The sequence below is a fragment of the Scyliorhinus torazame genome, chromosome 18 (assembly GCF_047496885.1).
Source record: "Scyliorhinus torazame isolate Kashiwa2021f chromosome 18, sScyTor2.1, whole genome shotgun sequence".
In the NCBI taxonomy this organism is placed as follows: Eukaryota; Metazoa; Chordata; class Chondrichthyes; order Carcharhiniformes; family Scyliorhinidae; genus Scyliorhinus; species Scyliorhinus torazame.
Window position 1 is genome coordinate 167,524,021 of NC_092724.1, and position 19,894 is coordinate 167,543,914.

General features: G+C 51.7%; 1 protein-coding gene across 2 annotated transcripts in view; it reads left to right on the forward strand.

Moving 5' to 3' along the window:
- Positions 1-19,894, forward strand: part of LOC140395729 (ras-associating and dilute domain-containing protein-like) — a 156,511-nt gene that overhangs the window by 129,324 nt on the left and 7,293 nt on the right. For both annotated transcript variants that reach the window (XM_072483874.1, XM_072483875.1), the window contains exon 11: positions 12,895-13,039. In XM_072483874.1, the coding sequence (XP_072339975.1) occupies positions 12,895-13,039 (145 nt within the window). The remainder of the gene's footprint in view (positions 1-12,894; positions 13,040-19,894) is intronic.

Genomic DNA, 19,894 nt, shown 5'->3' on the forward strand with positions numbered 1-19,894 from the left:
CTCCCAGTCCTGTCCTCCTGCTCCTCAACCTTCGGGAACTCCAACTGGTCTAGGAAATGCATCATTCCCTCTTTCCCTTCCGGGGGTTGGGCCTTATACAGCCTCTCGTAGAATACCTTAAATACCCCGTTCACCCTCTCCGCTCTCTGTTCCATCCTTCCCTCCTCGTCTCTAACTCCTCCGATCTCTCTCGCCGCCCCCCTCTTCCTAAGTTGTTGGGCCAGCAGTCGGCTCGCCTTCTCTCCGTATTCATACTGTACTCCCTGTGCCTTCCTCCACTGCGTCTCCACCTTACCCGTGGTCAACAAGTCAAAGTCCGTGTGTAGTCTCCGTCTTTCCCTGTATAGCCCTTCGTCCGGAGCCTCCGCATATCCACCCTCAGAATCTCCCCAATCAGTCTCTCCCTTTCTTTACCCTCTTTCCCCTTATGGGCCCTTATGGAGATCAGCTCCCCTCTCACCACCGCCTTCAGTGCCTCCCAGACTACTCCCACCTGGACCTCTCCGTCATCATTGACCTCTAGGTATCTTTCAATACATCCCCTCACCCTTCCACATACCCCCCCGTCCGCCAACAGTCCCATGTCCAATCTCCAATGTGGGGGTTGCTCCTTTTCCTCACCTAGTTCCAGATCTACCCAATGTGGGGCATGATCTGAAATGGCTATAGCCGAGTACTCTGCTCCTGCCACCTTCGGGATCAGCGCCCTTCCCAGGACAAAGAAATCTATCCGGGAGTACACTTTATGGACGTGGGAGAAGAAGGAAAACTCTTTACTCCTCGGTCTAGTAAATCTCCAGGGATCCACTCCTCCCATCTGCTCCATAAAGCCCTTCAGCACCTTGGCCGCTGCCGGCCTCCTCCCGGTCCTAGATCTGGACTGGTCCAGCCCTGGGTCCAGCACCGTGTTGAAGTCCCCCCCCCCCCCACCCCATTACCAACTTTCCCATCTCCAGGTCCGGGATGCGCCCCAACATACGCTTCATAAAGTTCGCATCATCCCAGTTCGGGGCATATACGTTCACCAGCACCACCGCTTCACCTTGCAATCTGCCACTCACCATCACGTACCTACCCCCACTATCCGCCACTATGGTCTTCGCCTCAAACGATACCCGTTTCCCCATCAGTATTGCCACCCCTCTATTTTTCACATCCAAGCCTGAGTGGAATACCTGTCCCACCCATCCCTTTCTTAATCTGACCTGATCCGCCAGTTTCAGGTGCGTCTCCTGAAGCATAACCACGTCTGCCTTTAGCTTCTTTAGGTGCACAAATACCCTTGCCCTGTCAATCGGCCCATTCAACCTTCTCCCATCTGCTGCTCCGTGTCTTCTTAGCCCATCTCAGGACCGTCTCCCTGTCCTTGTAGCGGTGGAATCTCACCACTATTGCTCGCGGTATTTCCCCTGCCTTTGGTCTTCGCACGAGGACCCGGTACGCTCCCTCCGCTTCCAGGGGGCCCGTCGGGGCCTCAGCTCCCATTATGGTATGGAGCATCACGCTCACGTACGCCCCAACGTCCGCTCCCTCTGCCCCTTCGGGGAGACCCAAAATCCTTAAGTTCTTCCTCCTCGAGCTATTTTCCAGTGCTTCCAATCTCTCCATACACCTCTTGTGTAGTGCCTCGTGCGTCTCCGTCTTCACCACCAAGCCCTGTATCTCGTCCTCATTTTCGGCAGCCTTTGCCTTCACTCCACGGAGCTCCATCTCTTGGGTCTTTTGCGTCTCCTTCAGCCCCTCAATCGCCTGCAGCACCGGCGCCAGCACCTCCTTCTTGAGCTCCTCCACACATCGCCGGAGGAACTCCTGCTGTTCCAGGCCCCATACCAACTGGGCTCCCTCAGCCGCCATCTTGCTTCTCCCTTCCCTTCTCTGCCACTGCTCCAGAGGATCCTCCACAATCTGGCCACTACTATCCCTTCTTTCCATCCACACCCGGGGGGACTCCTTCCTTTGTCGCCTCACACTGGGTTTAGCCTTTGAAAATTTCCGTTGGGGCTCCCGATAAGAGCCCAAAAATCCGTTGAAACGGGAGGTGCTGAAACGTGCAACTTAGCTGGTCATCGCCGCACCCGGAAACTCCCTAAAGCTTTTTTTTGTCAGTGTTGACAAGTTGTCCTCCTTTATTTGGGCGGGCAAGATCCCAAGGATCCGGAGGACACTTGTCCAGAGGGATAGCCAGTTTGGGGGTTTAGCGTTACCCGATTTGCTATTGGGTGACCAACATGGAGAAGCTGTTGAAGTGGGTTAGTGATCCGATTTTCACGTGGGGACGGATGGAGGCGAGTTCTTGTCGAGGCTCTGGTTTGGGTGCCTTGGGAACTGCCTTGCTTCCGTTCTTCCCTGTGAGCTTTTCTCCGAATCCGGTGGGCGTGTCCACCCTGAGGATACGGAAGCGATTTAGACAACATTTTAAGCTTAGCTCCGTGTCGCTGTTGGTCCTTATTTGTGGTAACTATCTCTTTGTGCCATTGAGTTTAGACTCAACATTTAGGCCATGGGCGAGAAGGGTCTTGAGAGGTTTAGGGATTTGTTCATGAAGAAGCGGTTTGCCAGTTTTGAAGAGCTATCGGTAAAGTTTCAGCTCCCTGGGGCCAATTTGTTCCAATACTTCCAGATTCGTAACCTTTTGAGAAAGACTTTTCTGTCATTCCCCTTGTCACCACCATCCTCCCGGTTGAGGAGGATTCTGTCTTTAGCCGGGTCTGGTGGGGGAGTATTTCGGATATCCACAGCCAAATCCCGTTAACGGAGTCGGCTCCGGTGGATGAGGTGAAGACAAAGTGGGAGGGGGAATTGGGACCTATTTTGATCAGGATGTGTGGAGTGAAGCTCTTTGCAGAGTAAACTCCACGTCCTCCTGTGCACGAGCCTGATCCAGTTTAATGTGGTGCATAGAGCTCATCTGTCCAAGGCTCGGATGAGTGGTTTATTTTCGGGATGGAGGACAAGTGTGAGCAGTGATCTCAGGGACCGGCTAATCACACTCGTGTGTCCTGATCTAAAGTTGTTGAGCTTTTGGGTCTCCTCCTTTAGCACCATGTCAACGATTCTCAACGTTAAACTGGAGCCTTGTCCCCTGGTGGCTGTTTTCAGGGTATCGGACTCGCTGATGCTGCAGACGGGGGTTAAGGTGATGTCCTCGCCTTTGCCTCGTTAATATCCCGGAGGCAAGTCCTGCGGGGTGGAGATCTCCTGATCCGCCCAGTGCCTCGGCCTGGTTGGCTGACCGCATGGAATGTTTACATTTGGAAAGGGTCAAATCCACTATCCGCGGGTCGGTTCAGGGATTCTATCTGAGCGGCAGCCAATCATTTCCTTTTTTCAGGAGTTTGTCACCGTCAGTTGTTGTGGGGGGGGTGGGGGGGCGGTTAGTTTTTTCTCTGGTTGGGACGGTGGGTATTTTGGATCTGATCTATACTGTTGGTTGTGCATATTTTATATTACAACTTGTAACATCTGTTTTTATATTGTTTCAAAATGAAAAAGCTTCAATAAAAATATATTTTTTAAAGTAATTACACTTTGGGTAAGGAATGGCTGGGTGATGGTGAAGAAAAGAGAGATTTGAGACAAAGTTCACAAGATACTAAAAGTAACTGGATAAGGTCATAAAAGTGCAAACAAGGTTCATGGCAAGAAGGTGCAGGATTAATAGTCAGGACGCAGCAGTGAATATTATATCCGTAAGAGCACAGTTGTAATGTTGGGTCTGACATGACAGGTGTACGTTGAGGACAGAGTGAAGAGCCAATGCAGGTTGATCCGGATGCTGCCCAGAGTGAAGAACTATAAATCCAAATAAAGATTCAGGAGAATCACACAATCAAACTGTAATTTGCAGACACCTTTCAATATAATGCCGAGAGTAACAAAGCAGTCACCTACTACCGACGTGAGCCTCACCGGCCTAGAGTTTCCAGGGAGTGCAAGGATGCCAAAGAGAGCGCTGCAGAGAATGAGATCCATGGGGGACCTCGCCCTCACAAACCTGCAATATTACCACTGGGCAGAAACCGCAGAGAGGGTAAATGGGTGGATAAAGGAGCCAGAAGCCGGGTGGGTGCTGATGGAGGAGGGCTCCTGCAGAGGGATCATCCTCAGGGTCAAAGCCACGGCGGCACTCCCATCCCCACCGAATAAATACTCAACATGTCCAGTGGTGATAACAACACTCCGATCATGAAACCAGCTGTGACAGCACTTCGGGTTAACAGAATTGTCCGTTACGGCCCCATCTGCAACAACCACAGGTTCATGTCGGAATCGAAAAACTACTGGAGAACAAAAAACAGGAAAATGTAACCACTCCTGTAAATGATAGAAACAGACTGATGTGTGAATAATTCACTTGATCCTTTGTCTTCTAATATATGTCCATGCTTATCCTTGTTTTCTATACGACAAAAATCTCAATAAAAACAATTATTTTAAAAAAGTGCAAATAAATACCAACACATATGTACAAGGCAGCCAATATCCTTTTCCACCCTCAACACTCAAAACCTCACAAGAACGCTCAGTTAAGTCCAACCAAGACCATGTTTTTTTACAAAGGCCTCTGCGTCCTCCGGTGATTCCGGTGAAAGAGTGCAGAAAAGATTTACTAGGATGTTGCCGGGACTTGATGGTTTGAGTTATAAGGAGAGGCTGGATAGACTGGGACTTTTTTCCCTGGAGCGTAGGAGGCTTAGGGGTGATCTTATAGAGGTCTATAAAATAATGAGGGGCATAGATAAGGTAGATAGTCAACATCTTTTCCCAAAGGTAGGGGAGTCTAAAACTAGAGGGCATAGGTTTAAGGTGAGAGGGGAGAGATTCAGAAGGGCCCAGAGGGGCAATTTCTTCACTCAGAGGGTAGTGAGTGTCTGGAATGGGCTGCCAGAGGTAGTAGTAGAAGCGGGTACAATTGTGTCTTTCAAAAGGCATTTAGATGGTTACATGGGTAAGATGGGTATAGAGGGTTATGGGCCAAGTGCGGGCAACTGGGACTAGCTTAATGGTAAAAAACTGGGCGGCATGGACTGGTTGGGCCGAAGGGCCTGTTTCCATGCTGTAAACTTCTATGATTCTATGATTCAAATTAAAAGTCCGTTAGCTCATACGTACACCACCCGAAAAGGAACTTCACACTTATACAGGGTGGCTTTGGCCTTGTTGAAAACCGCCCGCTTCCTTGCCAGTTCAGCTCTAACATCCTGGCAGATGCTGATGATGTGACCTTCCCATTCGCAGTCCCGATGCTCCTTGGCTCATTTCAGGACACGTTCCTTCTCTTGGAAGCAGTGGAACTGTATAATGTCTGCCTGTGGGGGTTCGTTCAGCTGGGGCTTCTGTCGGAGTGTTCAATGGGCCCTGTCCAGCTCTGGAGGAGACGTGAATACACCTTTCCCCATCATCTTCCCAAATATCTGGGAAAAGTACATAGTGGGACTCGGGCCTTCCACACCCTCCGGCAACCCCATGATCCTGAGGTTCTGCCTCCTGGAGCGGTTTTCGAGATCTCAGCTCTCAGCATCTTATTCTCGCCGGACATCAGAGAGATCTCAGCCTCCAGCTCGCTGTTCTTCAATAGAGCTGTCTCCATGCCCTTAATCACCACACCATGCTCCTTTACCGTCCCAGAGCTTTCTCCAGCTTCGACCGGATGGGACCCAGAGCCTCCTCCCTCAATTTTCAAAGGCCCCCAGGCATAAGTCTCCACTGTTTCTCGAACTCTATCGCTGGAACACCAGTGAGCATGTCAGCTGTTATTGGAGTGGCCGGAGTCACAGGAGTAGCCTTCTCCAACGAGGAGCCTCATGAAGTCGCCGAATCCATCGACAAAGTTCCATCCACAAGTTTCTTTCCCCTTGCCCTTCTTGGCATTCCTTAAATGTAGGGACCATATATTATCAAGTAGATGGGACTTTCGTAAAAATAACCTCAGAAACTGGGCACAAAAGGCCGAAAATCAGGTACCCGGCCGAGAGCTACCCCGTGTGCGACTCCTCCCAACATAAAGTGTAACAACAATTTTTCTTTTTAGCAAAATGTTCCATCTCACATTCACTAACATTAGATTCCATCTGCCCGTCTGCCCATTCACCATCTTCTCAATATCCCCTTTGCAGCTTCTATTGGTCAGCAAATTATTCACCACATTCTCTTTTTTAGTATTGTCAACAAATTGAAAAATCCAACCCGGCCGCTGATGTTAAACAGACTGCAGTTGGGCAGGTTAACACAGCCTTGCTTTCGGAATATGAGGTCACACTGACCATTCTCCAGTCCTCTGACACACATTCACTCTCTGTGGCACTTTGCTCCTTCGCTGCCTGATGCTGCCGTCTGTCACAGACACAGTCAGTCAGTGATTCCCTGTCCCAGTCCACACAAGGTTCCCGGGCTAACTAATCTCAGAGGAATGAGCAAATCCAGCCTGCTGGAAAATTCCTGAGTTAGTCAGCAGGGAGTAGAATGCCGGCTATTGTGGCGATCCTGCTTCACTGAGTGATGCCGGCCAATAAAATCTTCCAGCTAGCACTCTCCTCCTCTGCAATGCCCTCTGACAATTTCTGGCTTGATACTTTTGTATCTCAGTATTGTTTATCACAATGAGTTCTTTCTCTTCGATCACAATGATTGTTTGGTGACGTCCCTATCTCGGTATCTCTTCTTCAATCCAGCCTCACTGTACTCACTTCTCTCCAGAACAACACATTTTTAAGAACGCCTGATGTTGGGGACAGAGACTCTGAGTGGGAAAGTCAGCTGTTCCTGAGCTCTGGGAAACCAAGGTGGGGTAGGGGGTAAATGGTAAATGTTTTAGTGGGTAAAGTTGAGAATCATTGTTCAACAGTGGTGATAGCAAGTTTGCTAGCTTGCTGGCATGGGTTTGATGGGCCAAATGGCCTCATTCTGTGCTGTGATGACTATGACACTGCACTATGAGCTTCCTCTGATGCAGGTTTTAACCTCTGTCTTTTAAACACTTAAGCAATCTGTATTCTTTGTTAATTCGCCACGTCTGAATTTTCACTCCAATGTGTTGCGGTTTGAAAACTCAGTGGGCAATTGAAGATTCCATAGAATCCTAGAATTTACAGTGCAGAAGGAGGCCATTCGGCCCATCGAGTGTGTACTGCCCTTGGAAAGAGCACCCCACTTAAGTCCACACCGCTACCCTATCCCCGTAACCCAGTAACCCCACCTAACCTTTTTTGGACTCTAAGGGCAATTTATCATGACCAATCGACCTAACCTGCACATCTTTGGACTGTGGGAGGAAACCGGAGAACCCGGAGGAAACCCACGCGCACACGGGGAGAACGTGCAGACTCCGCCCAGACAGCGACCCAAGCCGGGAATCGAACCTGGGACCGTGGAGCTGTGAAGCAACTGTGCTAACCACTGTGCTACCATGCTGCCCAATCTTGTTGAAGATTTATGAAAGACCACATGGAAAGTCAGCTGCTCCTCTTCTTCAAGCAGATCCCTGTGGAGTTTGGGTTATCGGGACTGGGGGGGGGGACAGATGTCTCTCTTAGTGGTTCTCCATGGAGATAGGGGAGTGGAGTGTTCAGCTGTCGCTCCAAGCGGTTCCCAGTGAAGATTGGGGGTGATGGGAGAGCGCATCTGACTCTCAACGGTTCCATTCCTATTCCTGCCCTCTTCTCATTGACCTCTTGTCCGTCCTGAGCTGGTCTCCCAGGAGTCAGCCCCAGATCAAAATAGCCAACAACACTCCCTGCATCATCTCACATACAAAAAACAGACGTCTGGATGGAGACGTGGAGGGGTATGACAGGAACAGGGAGTGACCCGGAACAGGAGGAATGAGTGAACAGAAGGGTGGGTGGGGGTGGTGACTCAGGAGTTGGTGGGTGGCAGGGGAGAGTGAGTGACCAGGAGTTGTGGGGTAGTGCGGGAGGCTGCGCGAGCAGGAGTGGGAGAGAATTGGAGAACAGATTGAGCAGGGAAACAGAGAGGGTTGCGGAAGATTTGTGCTCGACATGGTGAACGTGTGGAGAACAGGAATCTGATTTCGACAGGAAGGTTTGACCCATTGTTTTCCCAAGGAAGGTGAGGGATGCAGTCCGCTGGAAGCCAGCAAACTGATCTCAGCACAGAAACATTCATTAACTTCCCTGTCCTGAGGGACGGCTTCGTCTCTCCAGCCAATCAACTCTAAATTCTCAACACTGATCTCACTGCACTTGGTGGCTGAGGGAGTTTGAAGTATTGAAGCCATCGCAGAATGAGTCAGCCTCAGCTGGGAGCTGCTTCCAAAAGCAAACAGGAACCCATTCTAACTCGGTAAAGGCCTGTGTCATTGTCATCATGCCAGACCCGACACCAATCCCCACCACAATCCCCTCTCACCCACTCCCCTTGGCCTACCCACATACCCACGACCCCCAACTCCATACCCACTACCCAACCCCATACCCAAAACCAACCCCATACCCAACACCAGCCCCATACCAACTACCCCAACCCCATACCCACTACCCCCAACCCCAACCCCAAACCCAACACCAACCCCATACCCACTACCCCCAACGCCAACCCCATACCCAACACCAGCCCCATACCCAACACCAACCCCATACCCAACACCAACCCCATACCCACTACCCCCAACACCAGCCCCATACCCAACACCAACCCCATACCCAACACCAGCCCCATACCCAAAACCAACCCCATACCCAACACCAGCCCCATACCCAACACCAGCCCCATACCCAACACCAGCCCCATACCAACTACCCCAACCCCATACCCACTACCCCCAACCCCAACCCCAAACCCAACACCAACCCCATACCCAACACCAGCCCCATACCAACTACCCCAACCCCATACCCACTACCCCCAACCCCAACCCCAAACCCAACACCAACCCCATACCCACTACCCCCAACCCCAACCCCAAACCCAACACCAACCCCATACCCACTACCCCCAACACCAACCCCATACCCAAAACCAGTCCCATACCCACTACCCCCAACGCCAACCCCATACCCAACACCAGCCCCATACCCAACACCAACCCCATACCCAACACCAGCCCCATACCCAACCCCAAACCCAAAACCAGTCCCATACCCACTACCCCCCAACACCAACCCCATACCCAACACCAGCCCCATACCCAACACCAGCCCCATACCCAACACCAGCCCCATACCCAACACCAACCCCATACCCAACACCAACCCCATACCCAAAACCAGTCCCATACCCACTACCCCCAACACCAACCCCATACCCACGACCCCAACCCCATACCCACTACACCCAACACCTACCCCATACCCAACACCAGCCCTATACCCAACAGCAAACCCAAAATCAACACCAACCCCATACCCACTACCCCCAACACCAACCCCATACCCAACACCATACCCAACACCAACCCCATACCCACTACCCCCAACACCAACCCCATACCCAACACCAACTCCATACCCACTACCCCCAACACCAACCCCATACCCAACACCAACTCCATACCCAACACCAACCCCATACCCAACACCAACCCCATACCCACTACCCCCAACACCAACCCCATACCCAACACCAACCCCATACCCACTACCCCAAAACCAACCCCATACCCAACACCAACCCCATACCCAACACCAACCCCATACCCAACACCAACCCCATACCCAACACCAACCCCATACCCACTATCCCCAACACCAACCCCATACCCAACACCAACCCCATACCCAACACCAACCCCCAACACCAACCCCATACCCACTAGCCCCAACCCCATACCCAACACCAACCCCATACCCACTACCCCCAACACCAACACCATACCCAACACCAACCCCATACCCACTACCCCCAACACCAACCCCAAACCCAACTTCATACCCCATACCCAACACCAACCCCAGACCCACTGCCACCAACCCCATACCCACTACCCCCAACACCAACCCCATACCCAACACCAACCCCATACCCACTACCCCCAAACCAACCCCGACACCAACCCCATACCCAACACCAACCCCATACCCAACCCCATACCCAACACCAACCCCATACCCAACACCAACCCCATACCCACTACCCCCAACACCAACCCCATACCCAACACCAACCCCATACCCACTACCCCCAACACCAACCCCATACCCAACACCAACCCCATACCCACTACCCCCAACACCAACCCCATACCCAACACCAACCCCATACCCACTACCCCCAACACCAACCCCATACCCACTACCCCCAACCCCATACCCACTACCCCCAACACCAACCCCATACCCAACACCAACCCCATACCCAACCCCATACCCAACACCAACCCCATACCCAACACCAGCCCCATACCAACTACCCCAACCCCATACCCACTACCCCCAACCCCAACCCCAAACCCAACACCAACCCCATACCCAACACCAGCCCCATACCAACTACCCCAACCCCATACCCACTACCCCCAACCCCAACCCCAAACCCAACACCAACCCCATACCCACTACCCCCAACCCCAACCCCAAACCCAACACCAACCCCATACCCACTACCCCCAACACCAACCCCATACCCAAAACCAGTCCCATACCCACTACCCCCAACGCCAACCCCATACCCAACACCAGCCCCATACCCAACACCAACCCCATACCCAACACCAGCCCCATACCCAACCCCAAACCCAAAACCAGTCCCATACCCACTACCCCCCAACACCAACCCCATACCCAACACCAGCCCCATACCCAACACCAGCCCCATACCCAACACCAGCCCCATACCCAACACCAACCCCATACCCAACACCAACCCCATACCCAAAACCAGTCCCATACCCACTACCCCCAACACCAACCCCATACCCACGACCCCAACCCCATACCCACTACACCCAACACCTACCCCATACCCAACACCAGCCCTATACCCAACAGCAAACCCAAAATCAACACCAACCCCATACCCACTACCCCCAACACCAACCCCATACCCAACACCATACCCAACACCAACCCCATACCCAACACCAACCCCATACCCACTACCCCCAACACCAACCCCATACCCAACACCAACTCCATACCCACTACCCCCAACACCAACCCCATACCCAACACCAACTCCATACCCAACACCAACCCCATACCCAACACCAACCCCATACCCACTACCCCCAACACCAACCCCATACCCAACACCAACCCCATACCCACTACCCCAAAACCAACCCCATACCCAACACCAACCCCATACCCAACACCAACCCCATACCCAACACCAACCCCATACCCAACACCAACCCCATACCCACTATCCCCAACACCAACCCCATACCCAACACCAACCCCATACCCAACACCAACCCCCAACACCAACCCCATACCCACTAGCCCCAACCCCATACCCAACACCAACCCCATACCCACTACCCCCAACACCAACACCATACCCAACACCAACCCCATACCCACTACCCCCAACACCAACCCCAAACCCAACTTCATACCCCATACCCAACACCAACCCCAGACCCACTGCCACCAACCCCATACCCACTACCCCCAACACCAACCCCATACCCAACACCAACCCCATACCCACTACCCCCAAACCAACCCCGACACCAACCCCATACCCAACACCAACCCCATACCCAACCCCATACCCAACACCAACCCCATACCCAACACCAACCCCATACCCACTACCCCCAACACCAACCCCATACCCAACACCAACCCCATACCCACTACCCCCAACACCAACCCCATACCCAACACCAACCCCATACCCACTACCCCCAACACCAACCCCATACCCAACACCAACCCCATACCCACTACCCCCAACACCAACCCCATACCCACTACCCCCAACCCCATACCCACTACCCCCAACACCAACCCCATACCCAACACCAACCCCATACCCAACCCCATACCCAACACCAACCCCATACCCAACACCAACCCCATACCCACTACCCCCAACACCAACCCCATACCCAACACCAACCCCATACCCACTACCCCCAACACCAACCCCATACCCACTACCCCCAACCCCATACCCACTACCCCCAACACCAACCCCATACCCAACACCAACCCCATACCCAACACCAACCCCATACCCACTACCCCCAAACCAACCCCGACACCAACCCCATACCCAACACCAACCCCATACCCAACACCAACCCCATACCCAATACCAACCCCATATCCAACACCAACCCCATACCCACTACCCCAACACCAACCCCAGACCCAACCCCATACCCAACACCAACTCCATACCCAACACCAACCCCCAACACCAACCCCCAACACCAACTCCATACCCACTACCCCAACTCACTGTTCACCAGTCCTTGTGTGAACTCACACTCTCAGTTCACCAGCCCCGTGTGAACTTGCACTCGCTGTTCACCAGTCCTTGTGTGAACTCACACTCGCTGTTCACCAGTCCTTCTGTGAGCTCACACTCACTGTTCACCAGTCCTTGTGTGAACTTACACTCGCTGTTCACCAGTCCTTGTGTGAGCTCACACTCACTGTTCACCAGTCCTTGTGTGAACTTACACTCGCTGTTTCAACAGTCCCCGTGTGAACACATACTGTGTTCACTATCCAACCTTGTGAACACACACTCGCTGTTTAACAGTCCCCGTGTGAACGCACTTGCGCTGTTAACCAGTCATATGAACATAAACTCTCTGATCACCAGTCCCCATGTGAACACGCACACTCGCTATTCACTAGTCCCCATGCGAACACACTCATTATTCACCAGTCCCCATGTGAGCACACACTCGCTGTTCACTAGTCCATGTCTGAAGACACAAATATATGACTATGATGAATGTGTACTTTCTTTTTGCAGGCTAACTGGCGGTCGCTGCGAAATGATTTTTTCAGTCTGAACCCAGCCCAGCTCCATCACATGCTGAGGGAGTATAATCCAGGCCGGCCTTGTCCACCGCTGTGGAGCCCCGTCACGGAGGACCAGCACACAGCACTGAGAACAGGTGAGCACAATTTTGGATAGACATGTTGATGCGCCAATGCTCATTAATCTTATTAATTTGGCGGATGATACAAACACTCCCAGGACAGGTATAGCACGGGGTTAGATACAGAGTAATGCTCCCTCTGCACTGTCCCTATCAAACACTCACAGGACAGGTACAGCACGGGGTTAGATACAGAGTAAAGCTCCCTCTACACTGTCCCCATCAAACACTCCCAGGACAGGTACAGCACGGGGTTAGATACAGAGTAAAGCTCCCTCTACACTGTCCCCTTCAAACACTCCCAGGACAGGTACAGCACGGGGTTAGGTACAGAGTAAAGCTTCCTCTACACTGTCCCCATCAAACACTCCCAGGACAGGTACAGCACGGGGTTAGATACAGAGTAAAGCTCGCTATACACTGTCCCCATCAAACACTCCCAGGACAGGTACAGCACAGGGTTAGATATAGAGTAAAGCTCTCTCTACACTGTCCCCATCAAACACTCCCAGGACAGGTACAGCACGGGGTTAGATACAGAGTAAAGCTCCCTCTACACTGTCCCCATCAAACACTCCCAGGACAGGACAGTACGGGGTTAGATACAGAGTAAAGCCCCCTCTGCACTGTCCCCATCAAACACTCCCAGGACAGGTACAGCACAGGGTTAGATATAGAGTAAAGCTCCCTCCACACTGTCCCCATCAAACACTCCCAGGACAGGTACAGCACGGGGTTAGATACAGAGTAAATCTCCCTCTACACTGTCCCCATCAAACTCTCCCAGGACAGGTACAGCACGGGGTTAGATACAGAGTAAAGCTCCCTCTACACTGTCCCCATCAAACACTCCCGGGACAGGTACAGCACGGGGTTAGACACAGAGTAAACCTCCATCTACACTGTCCCCATCCAGCACTCCCAAGACAGGCACAGCACGGGGTTAAATCAGAGGAAAGCTCCCTCTACACTGTTCCCATCAAACTCTTCCAGGACAGGTACAGCACGGGGTTAGGTACAGAGTAAAGCTTCCTCTACACTGTCCCCATCAAACACTCCCAGGACAGGTACAGCACGGGGTTAGGTACAGAGTAAACCTCCATCTACACTGTCCCCATCAAACACTCCCAGGACAGGACTCTGTATCTAACAGCACGGGGTTAGATACAGAGTAATGCTCCCTCTATCCTGTCCCCATCAAACACTCCCAGGACAGCACAGGGTTAGATACAGAGTAAAGCTCCCCCTACACTGTCCCCATCAAACACTCCCAGGACAGGTGCAGCACAGGGTTAGATACAGAGTAAATCACCCTCTACACTGTCCCCATCAAACACTCCCAGGACAGGTAGAGCACGGGGTTAGATACAGAGTAAATCTCCCTCTACACTGTCCCCATCAAACACTTCCAGGACAGGTACAGCACGGGGTTAGATACAGAGTAAAGCTCCCCCTACACTGTCCCCATCAAACATTCCCAGGACAGGTACAGCACGGGGTTAGATACAGAGTAAAGCTCCCCCTACACTGTCCCCATCAAACATTCCCAGGACAGGTACAGCACGGGGTTAGATACAGAGTAAAGCTCCCCCTACACTGTCCCCATCAAACACTCCAGGGACAGGTACAGCACGAGGTTAGATACAGAGTAAAGCTGCCTCTACACTGTCCCCATCAAACACTCCCAGGACAGGTACAGCACGGGGTTAGATACAGAGTAAAGCTCCCTCTACACTGTCCCCATCAAACACTCCCAGGACAGGTACAGCACGGAGTTAGATACAGAGTAAAGCTCCCTCTACACTGTCCCCATTACACACTCCCAGGACAGGTACAGCACGGGGTTAGATACAGAGTAAAGCTCCCTCTACACTGTCCCCATCAAACACTCCCAGGACAGGTACAGCACGGGGTTAGATACAGAGTAAAGCTCCCTCTACACTGTTCCCATCAAACACTCCCAGGACAGGTACAGCACGGGGTTAGATACAGAGTAAAGCTCCCTCTACACTGTCCCCATCAAACACTCCCAGGACAGGTACAGCACGGGGTTAGATACAGAGTAAAGCTCCCTCCACACTGTTCCCATCAAACACTCCCAGGACAGGTACAGCACGGGGTTAGATACAGAGTAAAGCTCCCTCGACACTGTTCCCATCAAACATTCCCAGGATAGGTACAGCACGGGGTTAGATACAGAGTAAAGCTCCCTCTACACTGTCCCCATCAAACACTCCCAGGACAGGTGCAGCACGGGGTTAGATACAGAGTAAATCACCCTCTACACTGTCCCCATCAAACACTCCCAGGACAGGTAGAGCACGGGATTAGATACAGAGTAAAGCTCCCTCTACACTGTCCCCATCAAACACTTCCAGGACAGGTACAGCACAGGGTTAGATACAGAGTAAAGCTCCCTCTACACTGTCCCCATCAAACACTCCCAGGACAGGTACTGCACGGGGTTAGATACAGAGTAAAGCTCCCTCTACACTGTCCCCATCAAACACTTCCAGGACAGGTACAGCACGGGGTTAGATACAGAGTAAAGCTCCCTCTACACTGTCCCCATCAAACACTCCCAGGACAGGTACAGCACGGGGTTAGATACAGAGTAAAGCTCCCTCTACACTGTCCCAATCAAACACTCCCAGGACAGGTAGAGCACGGGATTAGATACAGAGTAAAGCTCCCTCTACACTGTCCCCATCAAACACTTCCAGGACAGGTACAGCACGGGGTTAGATACAGAGTAAAGCTCCCTCTACACTGTCCCCATCAAACACTCCCAGAACAGGTAGAGCACGGGATTAGATACAGAGTAAAGCTCCCTCTACACTGTCCCCATCAAACACTCCCAGGACAGGTAGAGCACGGGGTTAGATACAGAGTAAAGCTCCCTCTACACTGTCCCCATCAAACACTTCCAGGACAGGTACAGCACGGGGTTAGATACAGAGTAAAGCTCCCTCTACACTGTCCCTATCAAACACTCCCAGGACAGGTACAGCACGGGGTTAGATACAGAGTAAAGCTCCCTCTACACTGTCCCCATCAAACACTCCCAGGACAGGTAGAGCACGGGATTAGATACAGAGTAAAGCTCCCTCTACACTGTCCCCATCAAACACTCCCAGGGCAGGTAGAGCACGGGATTAGATACAGAGTAAAGCTCCCTCTACACTGTCCCCATCAAACACTCCCAGGACAGGTAGAGCACGGGATTAGATACAGAGTAAAGCTCCCTCTACACTGTCCCCATCAAACACTTCCAGGACAGGTACAGCACGGGGTTAGACACAGAGTAAAGCTCCCTCTACACTGTCCCCATCAAACACTCCCAGGACAGGTACAGCACGGGGCTAGATACAGAGTAAAGCTCTCTCTACACTGTCCCCATGAAACACTTCCAGGACAGGTACAGCACAGGGTTAGATACAGAGTAAAGCTCCCTCTACACTGTCCCCATGAAACACTTCCAGGACAGGTACAGCACAGGGTTAGATACAGAGTAAAGCTCCCTCTACACTGTCCCCATCAAACACTCCCAGGACAGGTACAGCACGGGGTTAGTCACAGAGTAAAGCTCCCTCTACACTGTCCCCATCAAAGACTCCCAGGACAGGTACAGCACGGGGTTAGATACAGAGAAAATCTCCCTCTACACTGTCCCCATCAAACACTTCCAGGACAGGTACAGCACTGGGTTAGATACAGAGTAAAACTCCCTCTACACTGTCCCCATCAAACACTCCCAGGGCAGGTAGAGCACGGGATTAGATACAGAGTAAAGCTCCCTCTACACTGTCCCCATGAAACACTTCCAGGACAGGTACAGCACAGGGTTAGATACAGAGTAAAGCTCCCTCTACACTGTCCCCATCAAAGACTCCCAGGACAGGTACAGCACGGTGTTAGATACAGAGTAAATCTCCCTCTACACTGTCCCCATCAAACACTTCCAGGACAGGTACAGCACGGGGTTAGATACAGAGTAAAGCTCCCTCTACACTGTCCCCATCAAACACTCCCAGGACAGGTACAGCACGGGGTTAGATACAGAGTAAATCTCCCTCTACACTGTCCCCATCAAACACTCCCAGGACATGTACAGCACAGGGTTAGATACAGAGTAAAGCTCCCTCTACACTGTCCCCATCAAAGACTCCCAGGACAGGTACAGCACGGGGTTAGATACAGAGAAAATCTCCCTCTACACTGTCCCCATCAAACACTTCCAGGACAGGTACAGCACGGGGTTAGATACCGAGTAAAGCTCCCTCTACACTGTCCCCATCAAACACTCCCAGGACAGGTACAGCACGGGGTTATATACAGAGTAAATCTCCCTCTACACTGTCCCCATCAAACACTCCCAGGACAGGTACAGCACAGGGTTAGATACAGAGTAAAGCTCCCTCTACACTGTCCCCATCAAACACTCCCAGGACAGGTACAGCACGGGGTTAGATACAGAGTAAATCTCCCTCTACACTGTCCCCATCAAACACTCCCAGGACAGGTACAGCACAGGGTTAGATACAGAGTAAAGCTCCCTCTACACTGTTCCCATCAAACACTCCCAGGACAGGTACAGCACGGGGTTAGATACAGAGTAATGCTCCCTCTACACTGTCCCCATCAAACACTCCCAGGACAGGTACAGCACGGGGTTAGATACAGAGTAAAGCTCCCTCTACACTGTCCCCATCAAACACTCCCAGGACAGGTACAGCACGGGGTTAGATACAGAGTAAAGCTCCCTCTACACTATCCCCATCAAACACTCCCAGGACAGGTACAGCACGGGGTTAGATACAGAGTAAAGCTCCCTCTACACTGTTCCCATCAAACACTCGCAGGACAGATACAGCACGGGGTTAGATACAGAGTAAAGCTCCCTCTACACTGTTCCCATCAAACACTCGCAGGACAGATACAGCACGGGGTTAGATACAGAGTAAAGCTCCCTCTACACTGTTCCCATCAAACACTCGCAGGACAGGTACAGCACGGGGTTAGATACAGAGTAAAGCTCCCTCTCCACTGTTCCCATCAAACACTCGCAGGACAGATACAGCACGGGGTTAGATACAGAGCAAAGCTCCCTCTACACTGTTCCCATCAAACACTCGCAGGACAGATACAGCACGGGGTTAGATACAGAGTAAAGCTCCCTCTACACTGTCCCCATCAAACACTCCCAGGACAGGTACAGCACGGGGTTAGATACAGAGTAAAGCTCCCTCTACACTGTTCCCATCAAACACTCTCAGGACAGGTACAGCACGGGGTTAGATACAGAGTAAAGCTCCCCCTACACTGTCCCCATCAAACACTCTCAGGACAGGTACAGCACGGGGTTAGATACAGAGTAAAGCTCCCCCTACACTGTCCCCATCAAACACTCCCAGGACAGGTACAGAACAGGGTTAGATACAGGCTGAAGCTTTTTGATTCAGTGGAATAGCAAGGCTTTTTCTTCACTCTGTATTGGGCTGGAACCTGGCTGTCAACAATTACAGAGAATATGTAATTATTTCCTGTCTCATTCTGTCTCATAGTTTGAGGATAAGGGGTAAACCTTTTAGGACTGAGGTGAGGAGTCATTTCTTCACCCAGAGAGTGGTGAATCTGTGCAATTCGCTGCCACAGGAAGTAGTTGAAACCAAAACAGAAAATCCAGAATCCGAGTGATCGGGTTTACTGCGCGGAAAGAGCCTCTTCGGCCCATTGTGTCCGTGCTGACCCTCCAGCACCTCACCATTCGAACCCCATTCTCGAGTACTTGATCCATAGCCTTGTCTGCAATGGCATTTCAAATGTTCATCTAAATACTTCTGAAATGTTCTGAGGGTCTCTGCCTCCACCACCCCTTCAGGCAGCGAGTCCCAGACTCCCACCCCCACCTGGGGGAAAGGTTTTTCCTCAAACCCCCTCTAAACCTGCTGCCCCTCACCTTAAACCTGTGCCCCCTGGTTATTGCCCCCTCTACAAAAGGGAAAGTACCTTCCTATCCACCCCACCTCTGTCCCTCATAATCTTACACACCTCAATCAGGTTCCCCCTCAGCCTTCTCTGCTCAGGGGAAAGCAGCTCCAGCCTATCCAGCCTCTCTTCACAGCTGAAACATTCCAGCCTGGGCAACAGCCTGGTGAATCTCCTCTGCACCTTCTCCAGAGCAATCAATCACTTATAGTGCTGACCAGAACTGCATCCTCCAGCTGCGGCCTCACCAGCATTTTATACAGCGCCTGCATAACTTCCCTGCTCTTCTGTTTGTCTCGGTTAATAAAGGCAAGAATCCCACAAGCCTTCTGAACCACCTGACCTATCAATAGGTTTTGCACAAAGTAGAGAACTGCATACTTCCAGCTGGAAATGTGCGCAAACTTCCTACTCATAATATTGGTCCATTAATACTACTAATAACGATAATAATCGCTTACTGTCACAAGTAGGCGTCAATGAAGTTACTGTGAAAAGCCCCTAGTCGCCACATTCCGGCGCCTGTTCGGGGAGGCTGTACAGGAATTGAACCCGTTATTGCCCAAAACAAATGCCGTGCACTGGAATATCTTCCGTTACAGCTCGTATTAGTAGCCATCGAAATAATGGACAAATAGACGGCAGCGTGGGTGTACACGGAGACCATAAATATTGAAGTATGACCATGAGCAGTGGTTGATTGGGCACTGGCACTATTGATGGTGATTCACTTGCTCAATGGGATCATGGGGGGGGGCACGGCATGGGGGGGGGGGGGGGGGGGGGGGCGGGATCAGGATATTGAACTTCTTTAAAAAATATTTCTTTATTCAATTTTAGCAAATTTTCAACAAACCCCCCCTTACAGAAAAAAAGAAAAGC